Source organism: Labrus mixtus, chromosome 2, assembly GCF_963584025.1.
Source record: "Labrus mixtus chromosome 2, fLabMix1.1, whole genome shotgun sequence".
Taxonomy (NCBI): domain Eukaryota; kingdom Metazoa; phylum Chordata; class Actinopteri; order Labriformes; family Labridae; genus Labrus; species Labrus mixtus.
The window spans coordinates 23,608,831-23,632,549 of NC_083613.1; the positions used below are offsets into that span (position 1 = coordinate 23,608,831).

The window sequence follows — 23,719 nt, forward strand, 5'->3', positions numbered from 1 at the left end:
TGCTTTCTTGAATAAAGTAAGAAGAGAAAATCAATACCAAGTTTTCAAATGTTTTTACATTTGCTTGGGAGTTATGTGCTGAACTATTTAATATTTCGGGTCAACTCATTTCCAGTAGTTTCTGCATAAAGACAAGACTCCTTTGTGAGTCTTAGACCTCTTGGCGTATGAATAGTTGAATATCGGGCAGAGCCACGCTAGCTGCTTTCCCCTTCTTACAGTCTTTATGCTAAGCTAGTTTAACTGCCTCGTGGCTCTAGCTTTGAACAGAAATGAAAGTGTTCAAGATCTTCTGTGGACAAGAAAAGAAAAGCATGTACTGTATTACTCAAAAATGTCATACTATTGCTTTAATCATTTGAATGTGGCAAATGATGTGAAAAGAGTGAAATAGCACCAAGTCTGCAGTGTGTCATTTTCAATCATCTTAATCAAATTAGAATATCCACACTGTGCCACTTACCAATTTATGCGGACATAATGTAACACTAAAGCTGCCTGCCCCTCCCCCTGTTATTCTCACCATCTTCCCTTCTCTTCCTCTCTGTTCTCTGTCCAGCTGCCATGTGTGCGATTTCCAGACGGAGCTGAACGCCCAGTTTGTCAGCCACATGTCGCTCCATGTGGACAAGGAGCAGTGGATGTTCTCTCTCTGCTGCAGCGTCTGTGACTATGTCTGCATGGAGGAGAACGACATGAAGAGCCACATAAGTACGGGGCATGCAGGTACGGAGTCTCTGAGGATGCATGGCTGCGTCCTTCCTTGTGACTACATTGAGATGATACAGTCTTATAAGTACTGTTGTAATGTAGTGCAACTAACATTATCTATTATTCCTAATGGGGTTTTTTTTTCAATAAATTATATTTTTTACTTAAAAAATGGCAGAAAGCTACAGAAGCCCTAAGCAGATATGCATCCAAACATTTTATTTACACTGTTTTCCCATGTAATAATTTCTGTGTTTGTTTTTTTGCAAGATCTTAACTTACCTATCTTTTATCTCCAGAGTGATTAGAGCTCAAAACATACATAGAAACACGCTTTAACTGAAGTCAGTGAGGGCAATGCTAGAATGGCATGTCAGGTCCGGCCAATCACAGTGTAGAACCTATTGTTGTTTCTCTAGGTTACCAGAAAACTCATCTTTTTGGTTACAAACTTTGTAATCAAGAAATAATGAGATCAAATAATTCTGTATAATGGGGAAACCAGCTTTTTTATCACAAAATAAGGAAATGGCCAACAGGGTACCCCGTACACAGCCTATATGTTCTCAGGTGTGCACGGTTGCAGGAACATACAATGAAAATAAATAAAAAAATCTGTGGCACACAGTAAATAACTTTACTCTTTTTGGCTGGGTGAACCTGAGGAAGCTACAAGCGAGACGTGTTGTTTGCTCACAATAATATACAGTAAAGTTATTTTCAGTGTGCCACAGATTTTTTATTTATTTTTCAAAGGAATAAATAAGTTAAGATCTTGAGAATACAAGCATGTATGACATGTTATCATGGGAAAATATAGTAAATGAAATGTATGGATGCATGTCCATAAATTGCCCAACCCAAGCATTAATGTTTTACCTTCATAAAACAAAAGAAAATCAGTGAATCTCTAGAAGTAGCTTACACATGAAATAATCGGGCACTTTGAAAAAAAAAAAATTAAATGTAAAAGTTGCCTATTTCAACTGTTGATTGACAATGAATGAATCAGCAGTAGGAACATGTTTCGGTTTCTGCTCTTCATCCAGAGTCCTCAAATATTTCCTCACTAGTAGAAAAGATCATGATTCAACCTCTAGAAAAAAATGATTTATGGAGTTATTTTCAAAAAAATTACTCTCACATGTTAAGAGTGGGTGGTAGCTTACACATTGTGGCTCTTGTTCACGTCCCAGAATAGAAAAACAGTGCAGTGCTTGGACAGTGACACATTTTCAATAGTTTTGGCTCTCTACTCCAACACATGGGGTTTAAATTTAAACAATGGCTAAGGTTGAAGACACGACTTTCAGCTTAACAGAGTGATAGTCTCTTTAAAAATAGTCCAACAAGGCTTTCATATACATGTTATATTCATTATCTGCAGATCATTATCACGTCATTGTTCAGTTTGTACTAGATCAATTCATCACAATCATCGTTGTTGGGGTACAGTAAGAGCTTTTTGCAATAAACACATCGAAAAGGCTGAATTTATTGCAATGAATAAGAAAAGTGATGAAATGTCAACAAGCAACACTTTCTCACTCATCGTGTACATTTTACCTTTTGGATGAAGGGCCTGAGATTAACAGCCATGCTTTCACACCAATATGATGCGGTCAGATGAAGCTCAAGCTATGAGCTAACCTGCGATAAACCGGGTCCAATTTAGTGGTCATAATAAAAAAATGCTCTTTATTTTAGATTCAGGAGAAATATGTAGCAACCACAGGTAAAGTGTCAAACATGAAGAACAGCAGATAGTCATAATACTTAGTTATGGCTTATATGCACTTTTTTTAATGTATTTATCCCTTTTTGTTATTTTTATTTTACATACCGGTACTTTATTACCGGTAATCCCTAAGGGAGTTTACACACTGTTATGAGGGACATGCTTCTCACACACATAGGCCTGAAATACCAACATGTACAAACAGGACCTGTGGAAATGCATTAGTGGAGAGATTTCAGAGCTGCTATGCAGGGAGCGCACCAGAGCTATTGCCGGTGCGGTACCTTGCTCAAGGGCAACCTCGGCAGTGCTCGGGAGTTGCCTTGGCAACTCTCCAGCTATCAGATCAACTACCATATTGTGGTCCGCATCAGAACTTGAACCGGCGACCCACGGGCTCCCAACTCAAGTCCCTAAAGACACTCATTACATCATCCAACCAACAGTGTAACAACAAAGAATATTTCACAATATGAAAAATGTTATCAGACAAGTAATGCTAAAGTAGCTGAAACTATTTATTGATTGGTGTAATCAACTAAGGATTTTGTTTATAGTTTTTTTGTCCACAAATACAGAACCAACACAACAAACATTCATCTCTGTCCTTAAAAGAGTATTACCTCAAATATTCTACTGTGAAAGTTACCAGCGAAAACAGTTTCTAGTTTAAACATGTAACCGTTATTTTGACTTCCTAAACTTGTAGTTTGTTTAAAGTTTAGAGGCCACAGAGAAAGACAAGCAGCAGAATCAGGTTTCACAACCTAGCCTCCTCCAGTCGACCTTCTTTGGACTTTTAAAGCTGCTGGAGTGAACCCCCGGTGGTCGATATGAGTGTTTTGGTCTAAAACAGCTTTGTCCAGTTTATTGCTGACGTTTTTGCTCGTCCACTGTTCCTCAAGATGTGTGTATTTGGGTGCGTGCTTGTTGTGTGTTATGTGTGGGTGGGTGGGATTGTCCAGCCTAGACAGCTGAGGGGTCTTTCAGAGGCCACAGTGGCCTTGTTTATCTGAGAAGGTTGGCCCTTATCGTGCCTGAGGGGAAAAAATCAATAGGCCTTGGGTCCTTTGGAGGCGAGCTTGGTTTACGATGCCGCTGTGGCCATCTTTTAAGTCTCTCAACCCGACTCGGCATTTATCTCAGTCTCACACAAGATGGACACCACCGCCAAGCACACGAAATTACAGGAGAGCCGCTTACAGTCACCGCAGTCACTCTACCTTCTATAAGTGGAGCTTTTAATTATCTGCCAAGGTCTAGCCCTGTTTGTTAAAGTGTTTTGTTTTTTTTTTACCTCGGAGGGAAAGGTAGATGCCCTTTGAGTTAATTCTGGCAAACTGTAAAAGGTTAGTTATCCGGGGAACCATGTCGACACACCCGGTGGTGAGATGACCGAGCTCAGCAGGTGTCAGAGTTCAAGCTGACCCCTCCTGAAGACTGGACTCCTCATGAGGGAAATGTTTGGTTGTGTGCCCCTCTGTATAGGGGGACAAGGTGGTAATACCTTTCCCTGATATTTTGGCTGATTACTATTCTTCCTACATCGTTAGTGTTGCTGAAAAATCACAGAAGAGCTGCTAGGTATAAGAGAAAACATAGTAATTTATACTTAAGGTGTGTTCAAGGTCAAGGCCCACTGGCTCAGAGTGTCTCCTTTCTTTCCTCCTTTTTTTTTTTTTTTACTGTATGTGGCATTAGTCTTTTGTATATTGTAATAAAAGGCAAGTGTATGTTAAATACAATAGCGGAGGAGCTGCATAAAAGCTGCCTCTATGCTGTATTCAAAAGGCTGCTACAGTGCTGCTGTGAATGACCCTGGAATATTTAGATGTGATTGGAGGTAATTAATCACATCTTCTGTCTCTTCATATATTCCATGTGTTTGCTGCGCATGCCTACCTTCCTGTATGTTTAAACCGCTGTGTGTTTGCGTGTGTGGGCCTGTCTTAAAAAGAAAAAGATAGGTCAACCATTTCAGGATCCGTGCAGCCCTTTTCTCCCTCCTTTCACTCCCTCCTGAGTGAATGCCCTTTGTTGAGCTGTGCCCTGAGATGCTCCCGCCATCTTAGCTCCTTCGGCCATGACCCACGCTCCTCAGCCCTCCCTCCTGCTCGCCCCCTCCCCTTCTTAATTCCCTCTCTCTTCGCAGTGAATTGCCGACTTAGAGAAGGGGATCAATAAAAGCACACTGCATCTTGATTTGACTGGCAGCAGGGCCTCAGCCAGAGCTGCTTCAGTCTGAGTGTGTGTGTGTAGTGTGTATGTGTGTCTTGTACATAAGGCAGGGGTCCTTAAAAACCGGTAATTTGAAATGCAGGTTTGCTGTTAGTGGTTTTCTTTAGATCGAGCTTGTACATTTTCCACAGCGTTTCTATAATTCATGAAATAAAGATGTATTTCTGTCCTCTTCCTTCAGGTCTGAACTCAAGAAGTCCCCTCAGTGAGACCAAGAGCACCTCCTCGTCCCTCTCTGCCCTCAGTGACTCTCTCAACAGCTCGGAGGGCGGAGACCTCACCCACGGTAATGAAGAACTTAGGGGCCTGCTTGCCCCGCCCTCCTCCGCAGGCAGCCAGTCCAGCTCTGGAAGCCACTCGGGATCAGGAACTGAGGACAAGTCTGACAAAGGCAAGGAACTCTGTGAAATGTTACAACCAAATAAAACTTTGTTGTTCAAAGTCTCTAAAAACATGGCATCTAAAGTGATGCTCTTCTACAATATACATTTCTCTGTTGTACATTTCTCCCAGTTAGCTGAGCAGTTTTGATTCAAAAGTCACAGAAAAACTCACTGTCATCAAACTCTGATACAAATCCTGAATTGGTACATGCAAGTTTGTAATATTACCTTTAACCAGCCGACCCTTCCTCAAAGAATTTAGAGCCTCAAACAAAAACAAACTGTTCTAGCTTAAAGTTTTCATGGCCGTCAAGTCTGTGTAAAGTACAGTAACCCCTGTTCTTTATGTATCAGTCCTAATTACATTACACTGCTTGTTAGCTTGCCTTTTTATTCTTATGTATTATCTTAACAGAGCAAAAGCATTTAACACATAATGATTAGCTTACTTACTATTCTTAATCAGGCCTACACATCCTGTGAATAAAGGCTAATGTCTTTTATGACTCTCGAGGAGCTTTCTTAAGTCTGAGAAATATCCTGTAAGGAGTCATGATGAGGTTTCACTACCGGACAATTAGGAGCCGTTGTTTTTAGATCCTCAAATCGTTCATTTCGAAATCATTTTTAACTTTTTTTGTTTTTTAAATCCATCCCTTGTGAGTCCTAGAACTTCATGGAAATCCAAATAAGTTCCTGGAGCTGGGATCGTGCTTAATCGTTTGAAATATGTGTGTATGCATAGTTAAAGCAGACTTTTCCTGTATTTCATTGTTTCGGTTATCTCAGATAATTCTTGAGATTTCAGTCATGCTGAGCCTGATGAGTACAATCACACTCTGTGACAAAATGATCAAGTATGAACTCATTAAAACAGACTCGGTGTGAACTCACCCTCTCCCTTTCTACGTTTCGCAGGCTTCGAGTGTGTCTTCTGCAACTTTGTGTGCAAGACGCGTAGCATGTACGAGCGGCACCTCCAGATCCACCTCATCACGCGAATGTTCGAGTGCGACGTCTGTCACAAGTTCCTTAAGACGCCTGAGCAGCTGCTGGAGCACAAGAAGTGCCACACCGTCCCCTCCGGAGGGCTCAAGTAAGGAAAGCAAGTACAGACAGAGGTTCCTAACTCCGCCCATCCTCCCCCTCCCTCATCCCTAAACCTATCAGTCCATTACAAAAACACATGTAGTATACAGATATTTGTAGAGTAACTCGAGGGGTGAGCAATAAACAACATATTTAAACTTTGATTTTATTGATTGGATTCAAAGACAGAAGTGTGCAGCTGGAAACTATTCGTAAGTGCATACTATTGTTCAGTGTGATAATAATGTCGAGCCATCTAATTAAGTTCAGACACAATGGCAAAATACAGTTCAGCTTATTTATTGTAAAACGATGAACTTAGAGGACACAGAACCATGCATCATATCATGTATAAAAAGCTGATTGGCATAGTCATAGATCAGATTCTAACATTCAGAAAGATGGCTCTTGTAAACGCTCATGAACAAGACAGAAGCACAGACACTTGATCTGTTTGAAGATAATTCTAGTCGTGTGTCCCTAATCAGTTAACCTCACTTTAATGTCCATTATCTGCAGCCAGCAAATGAAACGACACAAGCTGCAGTTTTGCTCGACAGCCTCGCTTGGCAGGTCTAACTTATTAGACAGTGGTCTGCGGGTCTGCAGTGGCTGCTATGAACAGAAGGGAGATGGAAATGGGCTTCCCCTCAGGGTCTGTTGTTCCACTGCCCACAGCTAACAGCCATGCCAAAGAAAAATATCTGATGGAACCTGCATTCCAGAAAGCTCCTTTTATTCTCCCTCCCCCTCCCCACATGCAGACAGACCCACTGGGCTGGGTATTATATAAAATCTGTTGGCACACTCCTAGAAGATAATCATTTAGAAGGAAGTGCACACATGCAATAAATGACATAATAGATACCTAAATTAGAGCATGCCTTTCAGTGTTACACCCCATTCAATCTAAAACACAGCATGCATTCTGTGGAAAGAGATGAAAGCTTTGAATTTCAGTCTCCAAACATAACTCCCACTGTAGTTTTCATCCCAAACATTTCAAACCCCACATTTAGAAACATTCAAATCATCACGAGGCAGCCATGTTTTTTTTAAATATTGAATAGCCTCCTCCCATGCTTCCCTCTCCATCACCATACTCCAGTCCCACAGGAGCCTTTGTTGTACTGTGACTCGTTTATGTCTCATTTCAGGCCTGTCAGGCTCACATAAAGCACATCTGTTGATCTCAGCATCCTCACCACTATCTGATGATGTTAGTATTTGAGTTTAGGTTGTTCTTTTGCATAAATTAAGCTTAAGAGTGGCAGGTGACAGTATTTGGGATGAAATAACCTATAAAATATATTTTCCCACATTTTAAAGGAGAATTGTGAGAAATGTAAAATTAGCATTTTGATTCATCTGAAGTAACACACAAAGCCATTTTCCTGTTTTTGAGTTGTTCTCATGACTCCAGCCTGTGCATGTGCAGAACCATCCAGTATCATTATTATCGATTATCGCCCTCATCTTGTCATAAAACAAAGATCTGTACTCTGCATCTTATTTCTGTGCCGCCATCAGTGGAGTTAGGATTGTTTAAATGTCTGCAATGAAAGCATTACACTGAACGTAAAGCTAGGAGCTCCAAACACAGTTACATGGACTTATATTAAATACAACATGTGTGGCTAAGAGCGAAAACACAACAAGACCCATTGTAGCTTCATGCAGCATCTTTGAATACCAACTTGAGGATTTGCTGCTAGGTGTTTTTATAGATTCATCTGTCTGGTGTTACTGATTTTGAAGCCAGATTTAATTCTTAAAGCTAGCATTTAACAGACTGTAGACGTGAGCTCCTTTTGATATTCTTACAGTTAAATCTGTATTAACCTCTTCTGGTGTACTGTTTATGTCTGCACATGTGGGTCTTATTTCAATCCTTCAATGTTTTCATAGACCTTTAATTTGTGTAAACCACATTTCCTTTGAATTCCAAAGCAGGCTGAATTTAGTCCAACAGGACATGAATGAGTTAACGGACCTAAAGAACAAACACTGTTTAGATAAACTCCTCTATTGCCTGCATTTTCTGACTTCAGGGTCCCTGTAAAGATTTTTTTTCCTCGACCAGTACACACACGTGTATACACTTGAGCAATGTGAAGTGTATTTCTATATATATAGGAGTGTGTAGAAAGGCAGAGAGGGCCTTGACCATTTCGAGGTTTTTCTGAGGTGATTCTGTTCTGCAGGGTTTGTGAAGCGCTTTGGGGCCCAGAGCAGATGAAAGGTGCTATTTAAATGTAAGTGCCACTCCATTCCTTCATTTCCCTTCATGTCCTACTGCTCCAATCTTTTCTCCAGCCTGTCACCCACCTCCTCCTCCGCCTCCCCCACATATATACCTGATCACCTTAATTCTCCCACCATTAAAGTGCCACACATACCACCATGAGCACACACACCTGTACATCAACCAACCTTTTCTTTACCTGCTCTTCTCCTCTTCATCATTTTGTGTTATTCAATTTCAAGGTGTGTCAAGTGGTTTTGAAGGTACACTTCCTCTTCAACTCTCTTTTGCTTCTTTGTGTGTTGTGTCCTCCTTCCCTGCATCCCTTTTTGTTGCATTACCCAGGTGCCCTTTCTGCATCTACTCCACCAATCGTCCAGCGGCCATGGAGTGCCACCTTAAGACGCACTGCAAGATGGAGTACCGCTGCCGCATCTGCCAGGGACTGTGGCCTGACCAGGCCTCATTGGAGGCCCACATGCGGGGGCACCGCCTGGGCAACCACTACAAGTGTGAGCAGTGTGGCTACTTGTCCAAGACGGCCAACAAGCTGATCGAGCATGTGCGCGTGCACACAGGCGAGCGGCCCTTCCACTGCGACCGCTGTTCTTATAGCTGCAAGCGCAAGGACAACCTCAACTTGCACAAGAAGCTGAAGCACGCGCCACGCCAGACTTTCAGCTGCCAAGAGTGCCCTTTCACCACCACACACCCCTTCGTCTTCAGCCGCCACCTCAAAAAACACCAGAGCGGAGGAACGGGGGGACTGGGTGGAGGAGAAGAAGAGGAGGAGGAGGAGGAGGAGGAAGAAGAGGCGGTGGAGGAGGAGCTGCCTCTGCAGGGAGTGTCACCAGGGGGGTCGACGATGCGAAAAAGCCAGGAGAACTTCCTTTTATTTGGGGGAGGGGGAAGCAGTGGAGGGAGTGGGAGTAACAGCCCCCTCACGAGTCTAACAGCGTCTCAGGCACTGCAGTCGGTCGCTCTGTCACTCACTCTCGGTAAGTCCCACCAGCTGAACGCCAGCAGCCCTCTGCGCCGCCTGGGCAGCACCAACTGTAACAACTCTACCAGAAACCTGGGCGGCCTGAGCGGCCTGAGCGGCGGCAGCCCTCCTCTCTTCCTTTCCTCCTCCCGCCATGTGTTCGAGCAGTACAGGAACTGCGAGCGAGCACACCTGATCCCCCTCACCACCCTGTTCACCCACAACAGCCGCTTCACATTCCACTCGCACCTCCACTCCAGATGGCGGCCCGCCACATCTCCTCTTCTCTTCTGCTCCAATCCAGCTTCCCCCTCCAGCTCTCCCCCCTCACCCACCTCCCACAAACACTCCTTCCTGGCCTACCTGGGACTGATGGAGAGGGCCAAGACTGTTTGACCTCACCCTCCTCCTCCTCCTCCTCTCCTCTCCTCCCCATCCGCCTCACCTCGCTGTTTCTCTCAACTCCTCAGACAGTGGTGTGAATGACACTTGACCACTGCAGAGGGAGCCACATCTTTTCCAATCAGACCAGCAGAATAAGCTGGAGCAGACAAACATATTGAAGAAATGATAAAAAAAAAAAAAACATTTATAAGAGAAAAAGGCTGTACATGCTAAAAATGCATTTATATCAAAAGCTGCTTTTCTTATCAGTTCTATCAATTGAATTATTACTACTTCAACTACTACTCTCTATTCCCTTTTCTCTCTGTTTTTTAAATGTCTGAATGACCTGGACCCAGTTGCATTATCTGAGGAAACTAATGTATCTCAGTTTTATAGATATTTTTCTTTAGTCATTTGACAAGATATAACATTGAAAAAGATGAAACAAAACTTGCAAGTGCTATATTTTAGTGCATTTTTGTCTATTGCTATTATGCATTGAAATAGCATGCCCGTTTCTGTGTTTCAACTAGCTTTGACGTCATTAGAAAGCTAAAATTTGAGATATCCTAAAGTGTTAGCGGTGCAACGTGGACAGAACCAATGAAACGGAACGCTTTTCATTGAAAACGGCACGTTTCCGAAGCAACGCCTCAAACCACGCACTTACTTATTTATCAGTCTTGTACATAGTTTTGTAGCCCTTCCCCTTCCCATCTTTTTTTTTTATTTCTGTTGGTTTATTTTTTTTGTATAATGGTGGAACCATATTATGCATTGCCGCTGCCTGATATCACCTCTGCCTCAGAATAATTGTCATTATTCGCTAATTTTTAATTATAATTTTTTTTCAGAAGATAAGCTGTATTCATGTATATAAACGGAAACAAATAATCAGACCAATCATGACGAGAAACTCTTACCATTTGATTTGAAGATAAATGTTAAAATCACGTCGATGAATTTGCACTTACAGGTGAATAAGCAGAGAAATAACGAAGAGGAGACTCAGTGTTTCTGAGACCAGGTTGATATCAGTGCAGCTTTGTGCAGAACTATATATCACGCACCTATACTTTGAAGAGATATATGAGATAACTGTTTTGTGGAGGTGACCAGCTCTAGGTTAGCAAGCGAGCTACCTGAAGCTTGTGTCATCACAGGCCGATTCAATGGTGCTTTTTGGAGCTTTTTGTAATTTTTGTGTACAAAAAAAAGAAAAAAAACTGTTCCAAAATGACTTGAATGAATGTATTTTTGTTTATGTACATGAAAATGAAGCGATACAGAAGTGGGAACAGGGACGTCTTCTGTGCTGGAAAAGACGGGAAAGTTAGCGTGTTTGGTGGCCTTCTGTCTTTTTTCTTTGATTTGTTTGTTTCACCTTTTTTTACTTTTTTACTGAGCCTTTTACATCATAATAAAACATTTTCTACTAACATTCATAAAGAACCCATAGTGATTAAAAAAAAAAAAAAGCTCCTGTAGGTGCAATGATGAAGCCAAGCCATTCACTTGTACAGCATTGTGTTTGATGGTAGTGGCTTCAGTTAGGCCGGCAGACATGGTACTGCTTTTTCCCCCCCTCCCTCTCTCCCTCCCTCTCTCCTCCTGTCAACCTTTTGAGTTTTAATTGCACTTAATGTAGTTACACTTCAAGCCAAAAGCACTTAAACCTTTAATTTTCCTGTATTTTTTTGAAAGTGCAAACTTAGATCCACCAAGTTACTGTAATGTGAAGTGGACAGCAGTTGCTGGAAATGACTCAATCAACACCCCTCATTTTCACATGTAGGCATTTCTTGCAGTGCAGAAAGGTCTGCCTCTGTGAAATCGGAGAAAGTAAATGAATACAAATTGCATGAATTAGACAGTAGAGGTCAAGCTCTCCCTGGGAACTAAAGGTCCCAGGCTAAATTGCGATGAGCCAATTTTGCACATTGCTGCACTTTTTGATTAAGAGAATATGTATTTATCCGTTTAAAAAAAAAAACTCAAAAAGAAGTATATTTGCGCGATAGGGCAGCATACTGCAAGTGTTTTATTTGAAAAAAGCTTTACCCATGACTTGTTTTACTAAGTGGTCTTTAAGCCAAAATCCCTTATTTGTAAAGGGATTGTTTTTTTATTTTCCTTGTTTTCATTTTGTCTATTTTTCTCATGCGTTATCTTATAAAGAATCATTGTTGCTTTTCTTTATTTTTCTACTGAAATCATGTCAAAAAAAAAAAGTTGATTGGAAAGAGAACATTGTCAATTGTCAAGACCAAAATGTCAGCGAGATGTGATGTTAGGATTGAATCCGTCACGTCGTGCTCTCGAGCGATTGTCCCCCTTTACACTGCTGTTTGTTTGTTCTTTTTTCATTCTGTTGATGTCTGGCATGCTGTCTCTGGAGTGAAACGAGCATCCCTCCATCACACACACACACACACACACACACACACACATACACACACTCTACTATCTACGTTATCTTTTATACTCTAGTGCCACTTGGTGGAAGGAAACCACCCGAGACTTCTGGGAATGAGTCAAACTTAATTGTCAGGGTCACACAAAAAAAGATAAAGAGATAAAAAAGAAGAGTGTGTCCACTCTTGACACCTTTTTAATATGTCTGCCTTTTATTAATCATGAATGGCTGCACTTCTTTATGTCCCCTCTTAGTTTGAGTGTAATGTTTAAAAAGGTAACAGGGCTCTATCCTTTTGAAAACCAATATTCTTCAGCACTTATTCTGTTTATTCTTGCCCATTTGTATGCAGCACAGTGACCTTTTTTTTTTTTTTTTTTTTAAAGCTTGACTACCTTCAGCACTTCAAAGTATGCACGACATGGCCCTCTCTCTCTTGGACACTTAATTGTGTTGGAAACTAACTCCCTTGGTTGCATTTAGTTAGCATCATACTGCACTGTCTACAATCAGTGAGCTTTATGTTTGGCTGTGTTTTATGATCAGAAAAAGGCTCATCTATCTTCTCTTTTGGCACTCGGTAAAGATTGGTATGTGCTGTACAAAGCTTTTTTTTATTACTCCATTGTTAAGGCTGTACAGGGTTGTGATGATAACTGGTAAATAGATCATTTGTACTTTTTTTTTTTTTTGGTTTTGTATTTGTTTTTCTTTTTTTTTTTGGCGTTATTTTATGTTCAAACTTGCCAGATCTAAATGTAACAGGATTTGAAAGTAAAGCTTACATCAGATATTACGTCACTTGTTCTGTCTTCTCTCTGTTTACTCTTTTGGATGCAGAATATCACATTTCTGAAATGACCTCAGCCAGCAGTTTACTGTCACTTTAGTAAACATATCACTACAGTTTCATCTCCTCTAAAGAAAAACATAGAACATGTTTAATGTAAGTGTTACATGTGACATGTGTTATACTGTGAGATACTCAGGGTCTCAAACCCATAAACCCCTGCAACCTCTATCTCATTTTTGAGGATCTAGAAGATTAGACTAATTTTCAATTAATCCAATATAACTGTTTTTTAAACTTAAATATATAAAATAAGCATTACTATATTTTATGTCCAACGTTTTTCCTTCAATGAATGTGAAAACCCTATTTTTGTCAAGTCCTATCATAAGATTTTGCATAAAGAGACACATTCACCATTACAGAGTTGTTTAGATCGACCTGCATTTAGTGAAATTGTTTTTTAAAAGCCATCATGAAGCACATATTAATACATAGACTGCATATTTATTGTCTTCCTTCAATTACTTCTCAAGAACGACTATTGTGTTGTACATGAACTACAGTCTAAACATGCTCATCATGGGTTTATAAGGTTGTATTTCACACATTACTAAGCACATTAAGATCACAATTCATGTACAATAACTGCCTTACTTAGTAGCAATGAGTTTTAATTATGTTAATTAAGGAAAACTAACGTTTATGGCGTGATAATTGTAGAATCAAGTGATTGAAAATAAGGCATAAAGAAGTGCTTATAATGACTAATAAAGAGCCAATGAGCTTAAAACATAAATGCTACACAATTAATATGTGTAAACAAATGGAAATAAACTTCACCTCAAACTAAAAAACAAACAAAAACTTGGACCCAAACTGTTGAGATCACTAAAGAAAAAATATAAAATTGTTGAAAAATAACAGAAATAGTCAAATTGGTGTGTTCTCTGGTCAAGCATGGCAGACAAAAAATGTGTAGCTCAGCTCTGAATATAGGCTACTCTCAACATCTTCATAGTTGCATGTTTCTGTTTTTACCGATTTCTTTGATTTATATATTCGCACTAAACATTGAATTAGTTACAAAAAACACGAACACGACATCATTTCACTGAAAGTCAGTAAAGCAGTAATATTGAATCTCACCAGAATTGAACAGTACTCTTGTAGGTACAATTACCTTGATTTAGCTGATATAGAAATCAGGTTTAAGGAATGCAACATCAACTCAAATCTCCTTATAGCCCTGGTGCTCCCTTTAAAAAAAGAGAATTCTTATAGAAAATAAGAATCATAGAAATGAATGCAGAGAGAATGCAAACCAATGAGACAGAACACTAAATCATTCAGTGAAGAGATAGCGAGACAGAAGTAAAGGAAGCGTGCTGATCATGTTTGAGGGACATAGCACTCTGTAATTTATAACGCTGGTGTGCCATCATAATAATAAGGAATAGGATCTGTCATGGTGTCTGTGCTGGTGTTTTTATTAGACCGATGGGAGGTCTCTCTCGCTCTCCTCTCTGTGTCATAGTAATGAAAGTTACAGCACGTTCTCGCCCAGCCAAAGGTTGGCCCTGCCTAATGAAAACAGATGAAGCAGAGATAAAGTGTTTGCCGACATTAAGGGACTCATTTATCACCGTTAGCCCTCGAGCTATAGAACACCTTGGTCTGGAGCTCTCCTTTAACGGGCCTGCCTCACAGCACCCTGGTGGCACCCTGCTCTCAGCCTTCCAGGCACATGAACACCTCCATCTTCACCTCTTTCTCTTTTATACCATGCAGATTGTACTTTTTATAACACATTATATTATCTCCATGTGCATATTTTCTCATCCACCGGGTTCCGCATGCATTAGAATGAGATTAGAGCTGTAAAAAGCAAACATTTTTGCAGAAATCTTTATCAAAACTACAGGATTAGGCAGTCCTCCATCACGGCGCCCTCAGTGTTGACCCCGTGTGGGTTCAACAGCCATCCGAAGCCGGATCGCTCCCGTTGAAGGGCCGCGTTCTCATCTAGCTGCTCATCTTTGCCTGTGTTATAATGAATCTTTTTCGGCTGTGTTTAAAGCTGCTTAATTAAGTTCAAAGCAGTGCTCGGGGCACTGTGCGCCTGCTCGTCTGACCTCCCCATGAGTGGAAGTGTTGATTAGGAAGTGAAGAGACACGCAGGCACTGCAGGGGATGGCTATCGATTGAAAGGATAGAAAACCTCATTTGGATTTGGTGATTGGAATATCACACTGTTTTTCTTCTTTTGGCATGCAGTTATATCTCTTGTTTCTTGCCTGGTGAAATTGTCAACTAAGTGAGGAATTTTTTCTGTGATAAGACTAAACGCTGGACTTTTCCCTCATCCCAATAATAGCCCTTCACCCTGGCCTGAGCTGTCTGCACAATGTCGACCTTTCGACACCACCTCGCCAAAGTTGGCTGCTGTCGATCGATAGCGTGTTAGCTTTTTTGTTTGAAGGTTCAGGCTGCCTTGGCTTTATTACAGCTGCTGAGAGTCATGGGGGAGTCGTGCTCGGCTTTGTGAGAGAGGAGCTCCCTCTTGTTTGCCAAAAGTGTAATCCCGCCGTGACCTGCCGTGACCCTGCCCTGAGAGGAAAGCTGCTTAGACAGAAGTGCGTGTCTGTGGGAGCTCCCAGCTGCCTGGCCTCCCTCTCTCTGTCTCTCCTTTTCTCTGTTTTGCTCACAACATTTACCTCACCCCCTCTTTTACAGCTCTATGTACATCTTAAGATCACACAGAATCTCCTCTGCTGCCCCTCACTCTAGTCTCTCCTTTTCTTCTCTCCTGGTTACCTCCTCGTTCTTCTCTTTCCCTTTTTGTTTCCATTCTTTTACAGTAAACTACATCAATCAATCCCCCCCCCCCCCCCCCCCACACACACACACACATCAATTCCCCCCCCAATTCGACCACCATCAAGGTTTCTTCCCTGTGAAGGAGCAAAGGCTTTGCTAATTTGAGACAGACCCCCCAAACTCCTCCCTTTTTTTTGCTCCAACAGAGAAAATAAACACACAAAGTCCTGCTATACACAGCCGTCAGTGCAGGCTGCAGAGCAGGACCACTGACACAGAGAGGAAAAAAAAGAGAAAATGAGAAAAGAAACTGACCTCTGGAATCGATTTGGCATGGGTTGAAGCCAAGGCTACAACTGTGCAGAACAAGGCTCCGCTGAGAGCAGCTTGTTGATTCATAAATCTATTCATCTTTGAGAATATTAAGCACAGAAATAAATCAGTGAATATTAATAAAAACAACATGTTTTTCTGTCTTTAATTGTGTTTAAAACTTTTGCACAGGCAGCTGCAGAAACATTTAGTTTTATGAAATATGCCAGACAGGAAAAGAGACATCAACACCTGAACAGCAGAGAGAGAGAGAGAGATGATCTGCAGGCTCATGTGCTCTGTCACTCACTAGTTTTTGCTCTGGAGTTTTGGTTTGGACATGCATGGTGGGACGTGTATTTACATGCATGTTTGGTGCCCAGCCCAGGGGGCATCACTGCCTGCCCAACCCCCTGCTGCGCCCGCTCCCCATTCTCCGGGGTGAGACATCACTCGGCGGGGGTCAGCAGCAATCTGATTCAGGAAACACTGCAGGGGGTGCTTGGATTTAGGGGGAGAAAGAGAGAAAAAATACCCACAAGTCTCTAGGGTTGGCATATCCGGACTCTGGGGTAGTCTGAATCAGCAGGGGGGGAGGGGCAGATCATACCCCCCTGCTGGGTGCTGCCTCAAAATATAAAGCTACTGCGTGGACACTCCAACGAGATGACAAACACGTTCTAGTGAAGAGGGAGGAGGGTAGGACAAGGGTAATGGGCAGGGAGGGAAGCTCTGATCTTTGAAATAGATCGGACACAAGGCAGCAGATTCCCCTGTTGTTATAGACTCTGCTGTTACCATGGCGTTCTGTGACAGTCACCAGCCATAGGTTACTTGGTTTCTATGGGCTACATAGTTACCGCTCTTCATTCACATCCCCTGTGACATTGAGCTTAAACGTGTTTCAAACCAGATTGCTCCGCAGTTTCCAAGCAAAATCTCTTGAATCAAATACAAGATGTTCATTGTCAAAGTCTTGTTTGAACTATTTTTCCCGAGCATGTGAGGTGCGATGATTTCAATGATTCAGGTCTTTTGAGATCTGAAGAGAGGAGATTTACTCTAGGAGAGCTTAACAGAATAGTGCAAGGTCAAGCCCAAACTAATCAGGCTCCTCATTTCCCTGGATGGAGTAATGAAGTAGAAAACTGACCCCTGGCTGACCCTGGGAATCTGTAGCAGGGAAAACCGTCCTGGAGACCAATTAACGTTAACGGAAATATTGAAACAGAGCGGTCATTTTTGAACAAATAGGATCCAACTCGTCTTTAACAAAGCAGCTTCAGAACTGCTTGTATGCACAAGGAAAGATTGGATGTCGAGAAACCTTATATTTTTCAGGATAACAAGCTCTCTTTAGTCCGTATCCTAAAGATGATTTGAACCAAGGGTTGATTACAACCTGGTTGGCTCTCCTAATTATCTCATGCACTTGAGCTTTTAATGATTTCCATGATTCAATTACCCCTAACTGAATTCCTGTCTTCAATCAATTAAAGCCAAAGCCGCACACTCATCCATCTTCCAATCAGGACATCGGGAATCCCTCCATCCATTCTCATTTGAGAGAAGATTGGGTCAAACAAATTAAGAGAGATCACATCCATTCATGTCTTTTCATCCTTATTTTTTATTTTTTTTTATGATATTTTAACCTTCTGTCCTCTTTTTACTTTGTCGCTCTCTAAAACAGAAGATTTGTTAGGACTGAGGGCTAAATAGCTTTATAATGTTTTTAAAAACAGGTTTTGAACAGGCTATTTTCTTTCAAGACAACCGATGTGGTGTTAAAATATATTTTTTTTAACATTATTAAAAATAGAAACAATGCGGCGCCCCTTCTCCCTGGGCATTTCTCTTGCATAAACAAAAGCTGTGCTTGTGATTATAAAGTGTGAATCCTTGAGTAAATGCAGCACTGTCTTTAATCTGAAACATTATCTTTCTCTGCTTTCTGTAATGGTTATGTGATATGCAAGTGATGGACAGTGGCTCTCTTTATCTCCCAGAAATGCTTTTAAATACAGAAACACACTTTTAGACATTCATACACACTCATTTTGAACACAAACACACACAGTTTGGCACCACCTGCTGGAACCTTGAGCGACATGTAGTGGAGACATTTAGCTTGAGAGGGAATTAGGTATAAAGTAAAGAATAAAAGGATTGAAGAAAAGACAACATGAAATATAAATCACATATTGTACCAGTGGGATATTCCAACGTAAAAGGCATTGTTAAAGGTAAATCAGAGGTGTGTTTGACTTATGAATGCAGCCTGCTCAGAAACTTTACCCCTAAATTAGAGGAAACGCAGAAGGAGCACAGAAATGGTTGCCAAGGTGCCCAGATAGTCATTTAACCCTCATTGGCGGAGAGGGAAGCTGAGGGCAGGGCAGCCTTTTCACATGCTGCTCTTTCCATCCCCATTATCTCCCCCTGTCTCATCCCTCCAGCCACCACCACGGCCTCCTTGAAAGGCATTAGCATTCTTTTAAATGTAAATAACAAAATTGTGTTCCTTCTGCGCAGTCGCACAGGATGCAGCCGAAGATTAGGTTTGATGTTGTTATCACCGCAGTGGCAAAATCGTTTAACAGCAGCACAAAAAGCAGAGCCGAGCACTAGGGGCGTTTTGGTCACATTTAACACAGAGGAAGATAAAACACAAAGACAGGCCGACTCCTCTGCAGCGGCCTTGTCTAAGCATCCCACTATGATGGACTGTGCGGCAGAAAAACATGGCCGCAAACTTCAATGTCATCACTCTCAGCAGTGTTCGTCATGTTCCTTAGCAGCTTCACATGTCTTTATCCAGAGCGCAGACTCTCAGATAGCTCCTCTCAGAGCCTGTGCATTTCTTTGGGATGGTAGTGAGTGTGCATTCCCTGGCACAATTTTCAATAGAGCTCCCCCTGGAGTGGCTGGGGAACGGCTATCACAACAATTACACTGACAGCTCTTTTCTAAAGTGCACTTGATTTATTTGATTTAGCTAAGATTAATGGCCCTCCCTGCAAGCAAGCCAGGCTGAGATGTGCAGAGAAACACAGGCTTTCTCCTGCAGAAGCTCAGGTGTGTGTGTGTGCTAACACTGATAATGAAAGTGCATCAGATGCAAACATCCATCTAAACGTGTGTGTACTTACAATAACAAATCATCCTTAGGCCGGTGTTTTATTTGGTTTTCTAGCTATAACTCTGAACTGACACAAACCTTCCAGTTTTACATTTGCCTTTGGACATATGCTGAAAAATACTGCTATGGAAGCCCAGGGCGGCCAATATTATAATAGTGTAAAAATAGTGTGCCAAATGTTTGTGTTTTACGTACAACAAAATAAAATGTTTTTTTTCTGCTCCTGCTTCTTTTCACGTTTTCCTTGAAAAGCGAAATTCATAGAAAAATGGAAACTTAAAAATTTTAAAATCTGGAAAGATTAAAAAAAAAAAAAAGATTTTACCTGACTTACGTGAATCGTTATTATTTACCAATTATATTTCATTTAAATAGGACTAATATGAAAATAAAGAGCTTGAGGTTGTTTAATGTGTGGGTCAGATGATGTTAGTTTAGTTCTTTCAGTTTGGCATTGTTTTAGCAGTGATAGTCTACGTCTGCTGCTGTTATAAAGAGAATTGTATTGTTAATATTAAGAAATAATTCTTATTGCGAAAAACTGTTAACTCCATTTTTTATAACAACAGTGAAACATTCATAATGAATATTTTTTAAATTATGAAATTATAGGGATGGCACTCATCACTATCAATATCAGTAACATTCTGTCTTGCTACCTTTCATGTTTTGCAGTTTTTAAAAAAATAATCTTACGCGCTGTAATGTGTTGTTTTTTTCCCCCGTATCAAACACAGACAAATAAGTTGTATGCAGACACACATGTTTCCAGATCAGGCTGATCGTTGGAGACACCTGCCTCTCTACTACGTGCCAGGAAGTGCTACGTCTGGCTGACCGGCCAGCAGTTACCAGGCCAATGATCCAGTACGGTCCAGTGCGGTTGGCATCAACGCCTGCCCATCTGCCCGAGTTGACACGTTTGCTCCCATACCACTTGTCCAGGAGGACGAAATATGCTGTGGTGCCCTGGCAAAGTTCCCCAAAATGTCAACCTGGCGTGACAAACCCATGCCGCCCCCCTTGGCCCTCACAGGCCTGGTAGTGAGGGGCCCTGCCCTGGACCAGACCAGCAGCCAGGAACATGCCACGCTAACAACAACCACTGATTGACTACCGGGGCGCTACCACCTTGTCCAGGGTGGACAGAGCTTGTTGGGTCGGGGAGAGATCGACTGTTCTCATTATTGGGCCTAAACCTTTGAAAACATAACTTTTCAACGCTGCTAGAGGGCAGCTCAGCAGAAATGAGACGTCATGAGCAGGGAATGGATTCAGGGAACACTCTTGGACCGCCCACGAAAGGATTCTGATCCATTTCGATGTTATAAATTAAACAAATCCCTGTCTCTTTTTACGAGCCAAAACCAAAGGATGCAGAAGACAAATAACACGCTGGACATATTTTCTGCTGTTTGAGCAGATGGTCTAAGAGATGCAGTTAGGGTCTGATGTTGGCTGACTGTGTCCTGTGGGCCCCTCAGGGCAGCAACTGTGAGTGGTCATTAACACAGGGAGCAGGCCATGCCAGGAGAGAGAGGAGTCGAGCGGTAGTTAACAGCCACTATCCAGTCAAATCCTCCTCCTCTGAGCTAAACAGGAACAACTACAGCATTCCTCACTGGCTGCCAAAGCTTTAAAAAGCAACACATTATGTGAAGACCTTAAAAAAAAAAAAAAAAAAAAAGGTATTGTTTTACAAGCGCAATGAAACAGAATGGAGAAAGGTGTGTTTCTACTCCACCGCACCTCATTGTTCATTTTTGCTGATGTCAATGTTAAGGCCAGGGCTGTCTGGCAGTTATCCATACACAGTGAATCACGAGTGTGTGTGTTTGTGCACAGTGTAGCTGCGGACAGGTATGACAGGCTGACCTCCACATGTAACCACAGAGAGTGTGTGGCCCAGTGTTACCTGTCATAACACAGGCTGCCTCCAGCCCCCGAGAACCAGCTCTGACCAGGCCACTGGGCAGCCAGAAATAATAGAGACTGGCAAGAGGGCAATGAGGGGTCACATGGAGGGAAATGGGGGGTGGGGGGTAGGGGCTGGGAAAGGAGGGGGACAGTGCATATGACAAGAGGAGTGGTGGAGGGATGAAGGCAGGAGCGTGAAAGGGAGAAGAACAGAGGAAAGAGAAATGTATTGTAGTGACGGGAGCTGTGAGGATAATGATGTGGGAGCAAGTGGGTCAATCAGGGAGCAAAGAGAGAAAGATTAAAGCGAGGGAAGGTAAGGAAGGAGGCTGCTGTTCTCCCTGCATATTAGAAGAGAGCTGACAATTCTTCATAGGGGCAGTAAGGGAGGAGAGAAAAAATAGCTTCTGACTTGCTCTCAGTCTCTCTCTCTTCTTACACCATCAAACCAGCAAAAAAATAAGCCCCAATTTTAAAGGGAGGGACCACCTCGCATCACTTCCCATTTTGTTTTGAAGCCAAGTTTATCTTTGCGAGTGAGACATCGGAGCGCTCTGGAGGTGCAGCCACTCGCCTGCAGAGATGGAACAGCTGAATTCACTTAGGCAGGCTTGGCCAGCAATTAAAGTGCAGGATTAAGAGTGATTGCATTTTGTGTCCTGAGGAGGCGCTGCCTGCCATCTTGAGAGGTCTCATTAACATGGCTGCCGCAGGCTGTGCTGAGCATTGCCACAGGCAGTTAAAAATTAATGGAGACATTATCAGCCGTAATGTCCTGTACCTGGAGTGGAGAAGATTTTATAATCACTATTGTGATGGGCCACAGGCTGCCAGTTGTACGAAAGGGAAGGGTTGGATGAAGATAACCCTTTCTCTGACCAGACCCCTGTGTGTTTTTTTGATCAGCCACCACACGTGGGGGAGTCTGAGCAGCTGGATTTCATTAATTGAGTGCTGGCAGCGCTCTGCTCTGGCGGCAGGGGTGAGTCACACTGGTGGGATTGGCCTCTCTCTCCCTGATATCATCTTCCAACCATAACTACAAATAATTATTCACTCAAATCCATTACCGGAGGTCAATCAAGTTCCCCAATCAGTTCTAAAGTCCAATTACTGGCGCCGAGGCTCTGTTCGCGCCTTCCTGCAGATGAAGGCCGGGGCCCACAGGCTGCTCGGTAAAATTACACACAGCAAACAGAGAGCAGTGTGCAATGTGTGGGAGAGACGCTGCCTCCTCAGGTGGGTAATAAAGCAGAGGTACATAGTGGAGTCCCTGGGGCATTCTGACCGAACCATCCAGCAGACTTCACCAGGTTAAATAGAATTAGCCCATGCAATGAGACGCACTCCGAATACCAACTTGTCTCATCACTCTACAGGCTAGAGAGCACGCAGCATGCACATACAGCCTGGTATTAACATCCATCTCAGCAGTTGATATAATAAGACATGTCGCCATAAGGGTCTCCTTATAAAGAGGCTGCACAGTGACCCATCAGAGCAGTATAATGAGTGGGGTGTTACATCTACAACACACACACACACACACACACACATGTACATACTTGGGGCTTTGCTGCAACTCTCCAACCCCATTAGCGTGCAGCTTCTTGTAACATTTTTGCAGCCGTCTTGAAAGCGAGCCCCCAGCCTGGAAGGAAATGCTTCACACACACTCATCTGTCACTATAGAGAGACAGCAGCGCAGCCAGCCGAGTCGGGTGGGCAACAAGGCAGGCAGCGAGTGAGGAGTGCGCGTGTGTGTGTGTGTGACAGGGGGGGGGGATGGATGGGCTTGTATGTATGAAGAAGATGTGTAGGAAGAAAGCAGGTCTGGTGTTCATGTGTGTGTAACAAAAAAAAAGAAAAGGAAGGGAGGGTGTGTGGTGGCATGTGCGTGTGTGTGTGTGTGTGAGGAGCAGAGCAAATATAGCAGGGACAGGGTGAGGCTTTGTGGCTCAGCAGCCCATGACCGGTTGTCACACACACAAACACAGATCCCAAATCAGCCTGGTAGGAGGGCAAGTGTGACATTTCCCCCCAGTGTGCTGCTCTGATCAGACCAGAAAACAACCAAAATACAACAGTGGAACATCCAACAAGAAGAGAAACAAAGATGTCCGTCCCTGCTTGCCTTGTTTACCGACATTCGTAGCAGCCTCATTGTTCAGCTCTCCATCCAGACTTTGAGGATTCCAAGGGGAAAAGTTGAGTGTTTGGACCACAATTGCAACAGTATGAGGGCATCGCTTTGTTTCGTCCCGAGCCAGTAAAGCATTCTGTCTACAGACTGCTGACACAAAGAAAGGCTGTCAAACGTAAGCCCCTCGATTTAACATGAAAAATCCTCATCAAAGAGCCCGTCTCTGTCCTCTGCTTACATTCAGCGAAAATGCTAAACACATGTGGACGGTGCCTGTGTTTGGGCTAAAATAGCCAAACACGATCCGGCAGCATTTGAGTTAATCTTCCTTAGTGGAACCGCATGGTGTTGTTTACAGTGGAGACAACTGTGTGTGTATGTATATGCATGTGTGTGTGTGTGTGTG

The 23,719-nt window shown here is 42.5% G+C and overlaps 1 protein-coding gene across 1 annotated transcript in view; it reads left to right on the forward strand.

The window, feature by feature from the left end:
- Positions 1-12,985, forward strand: part of znf827 (zinc finger protein 827) — a 52,381-nt gene extending 39,396 nt beyond the window's left edge. The window contains exons 11-14 of the mRNA XM_061057270.1: positions 560-726; positions 4,869-5,078; positions 5,989-6,166; positions 8,750-12,985. Coding sequence (XP_060913253.1) covers positions 560-726; positions 4,869-5,078; positions 5,989-6,166; positions 8,750-9,782 — 1,588 coding nt within the window. The 3' untranslated portion in view covers positions 9,783-12,985. The remainder of the gene's footprint in view (positions 1-559; positions 727-4,868; positions 5,079-5,988; positions 6,167-8,749) is intronic.
- The last annotated feature ends 10,734 nt before the right edge of the window (positions 12,986-23,719 follow it).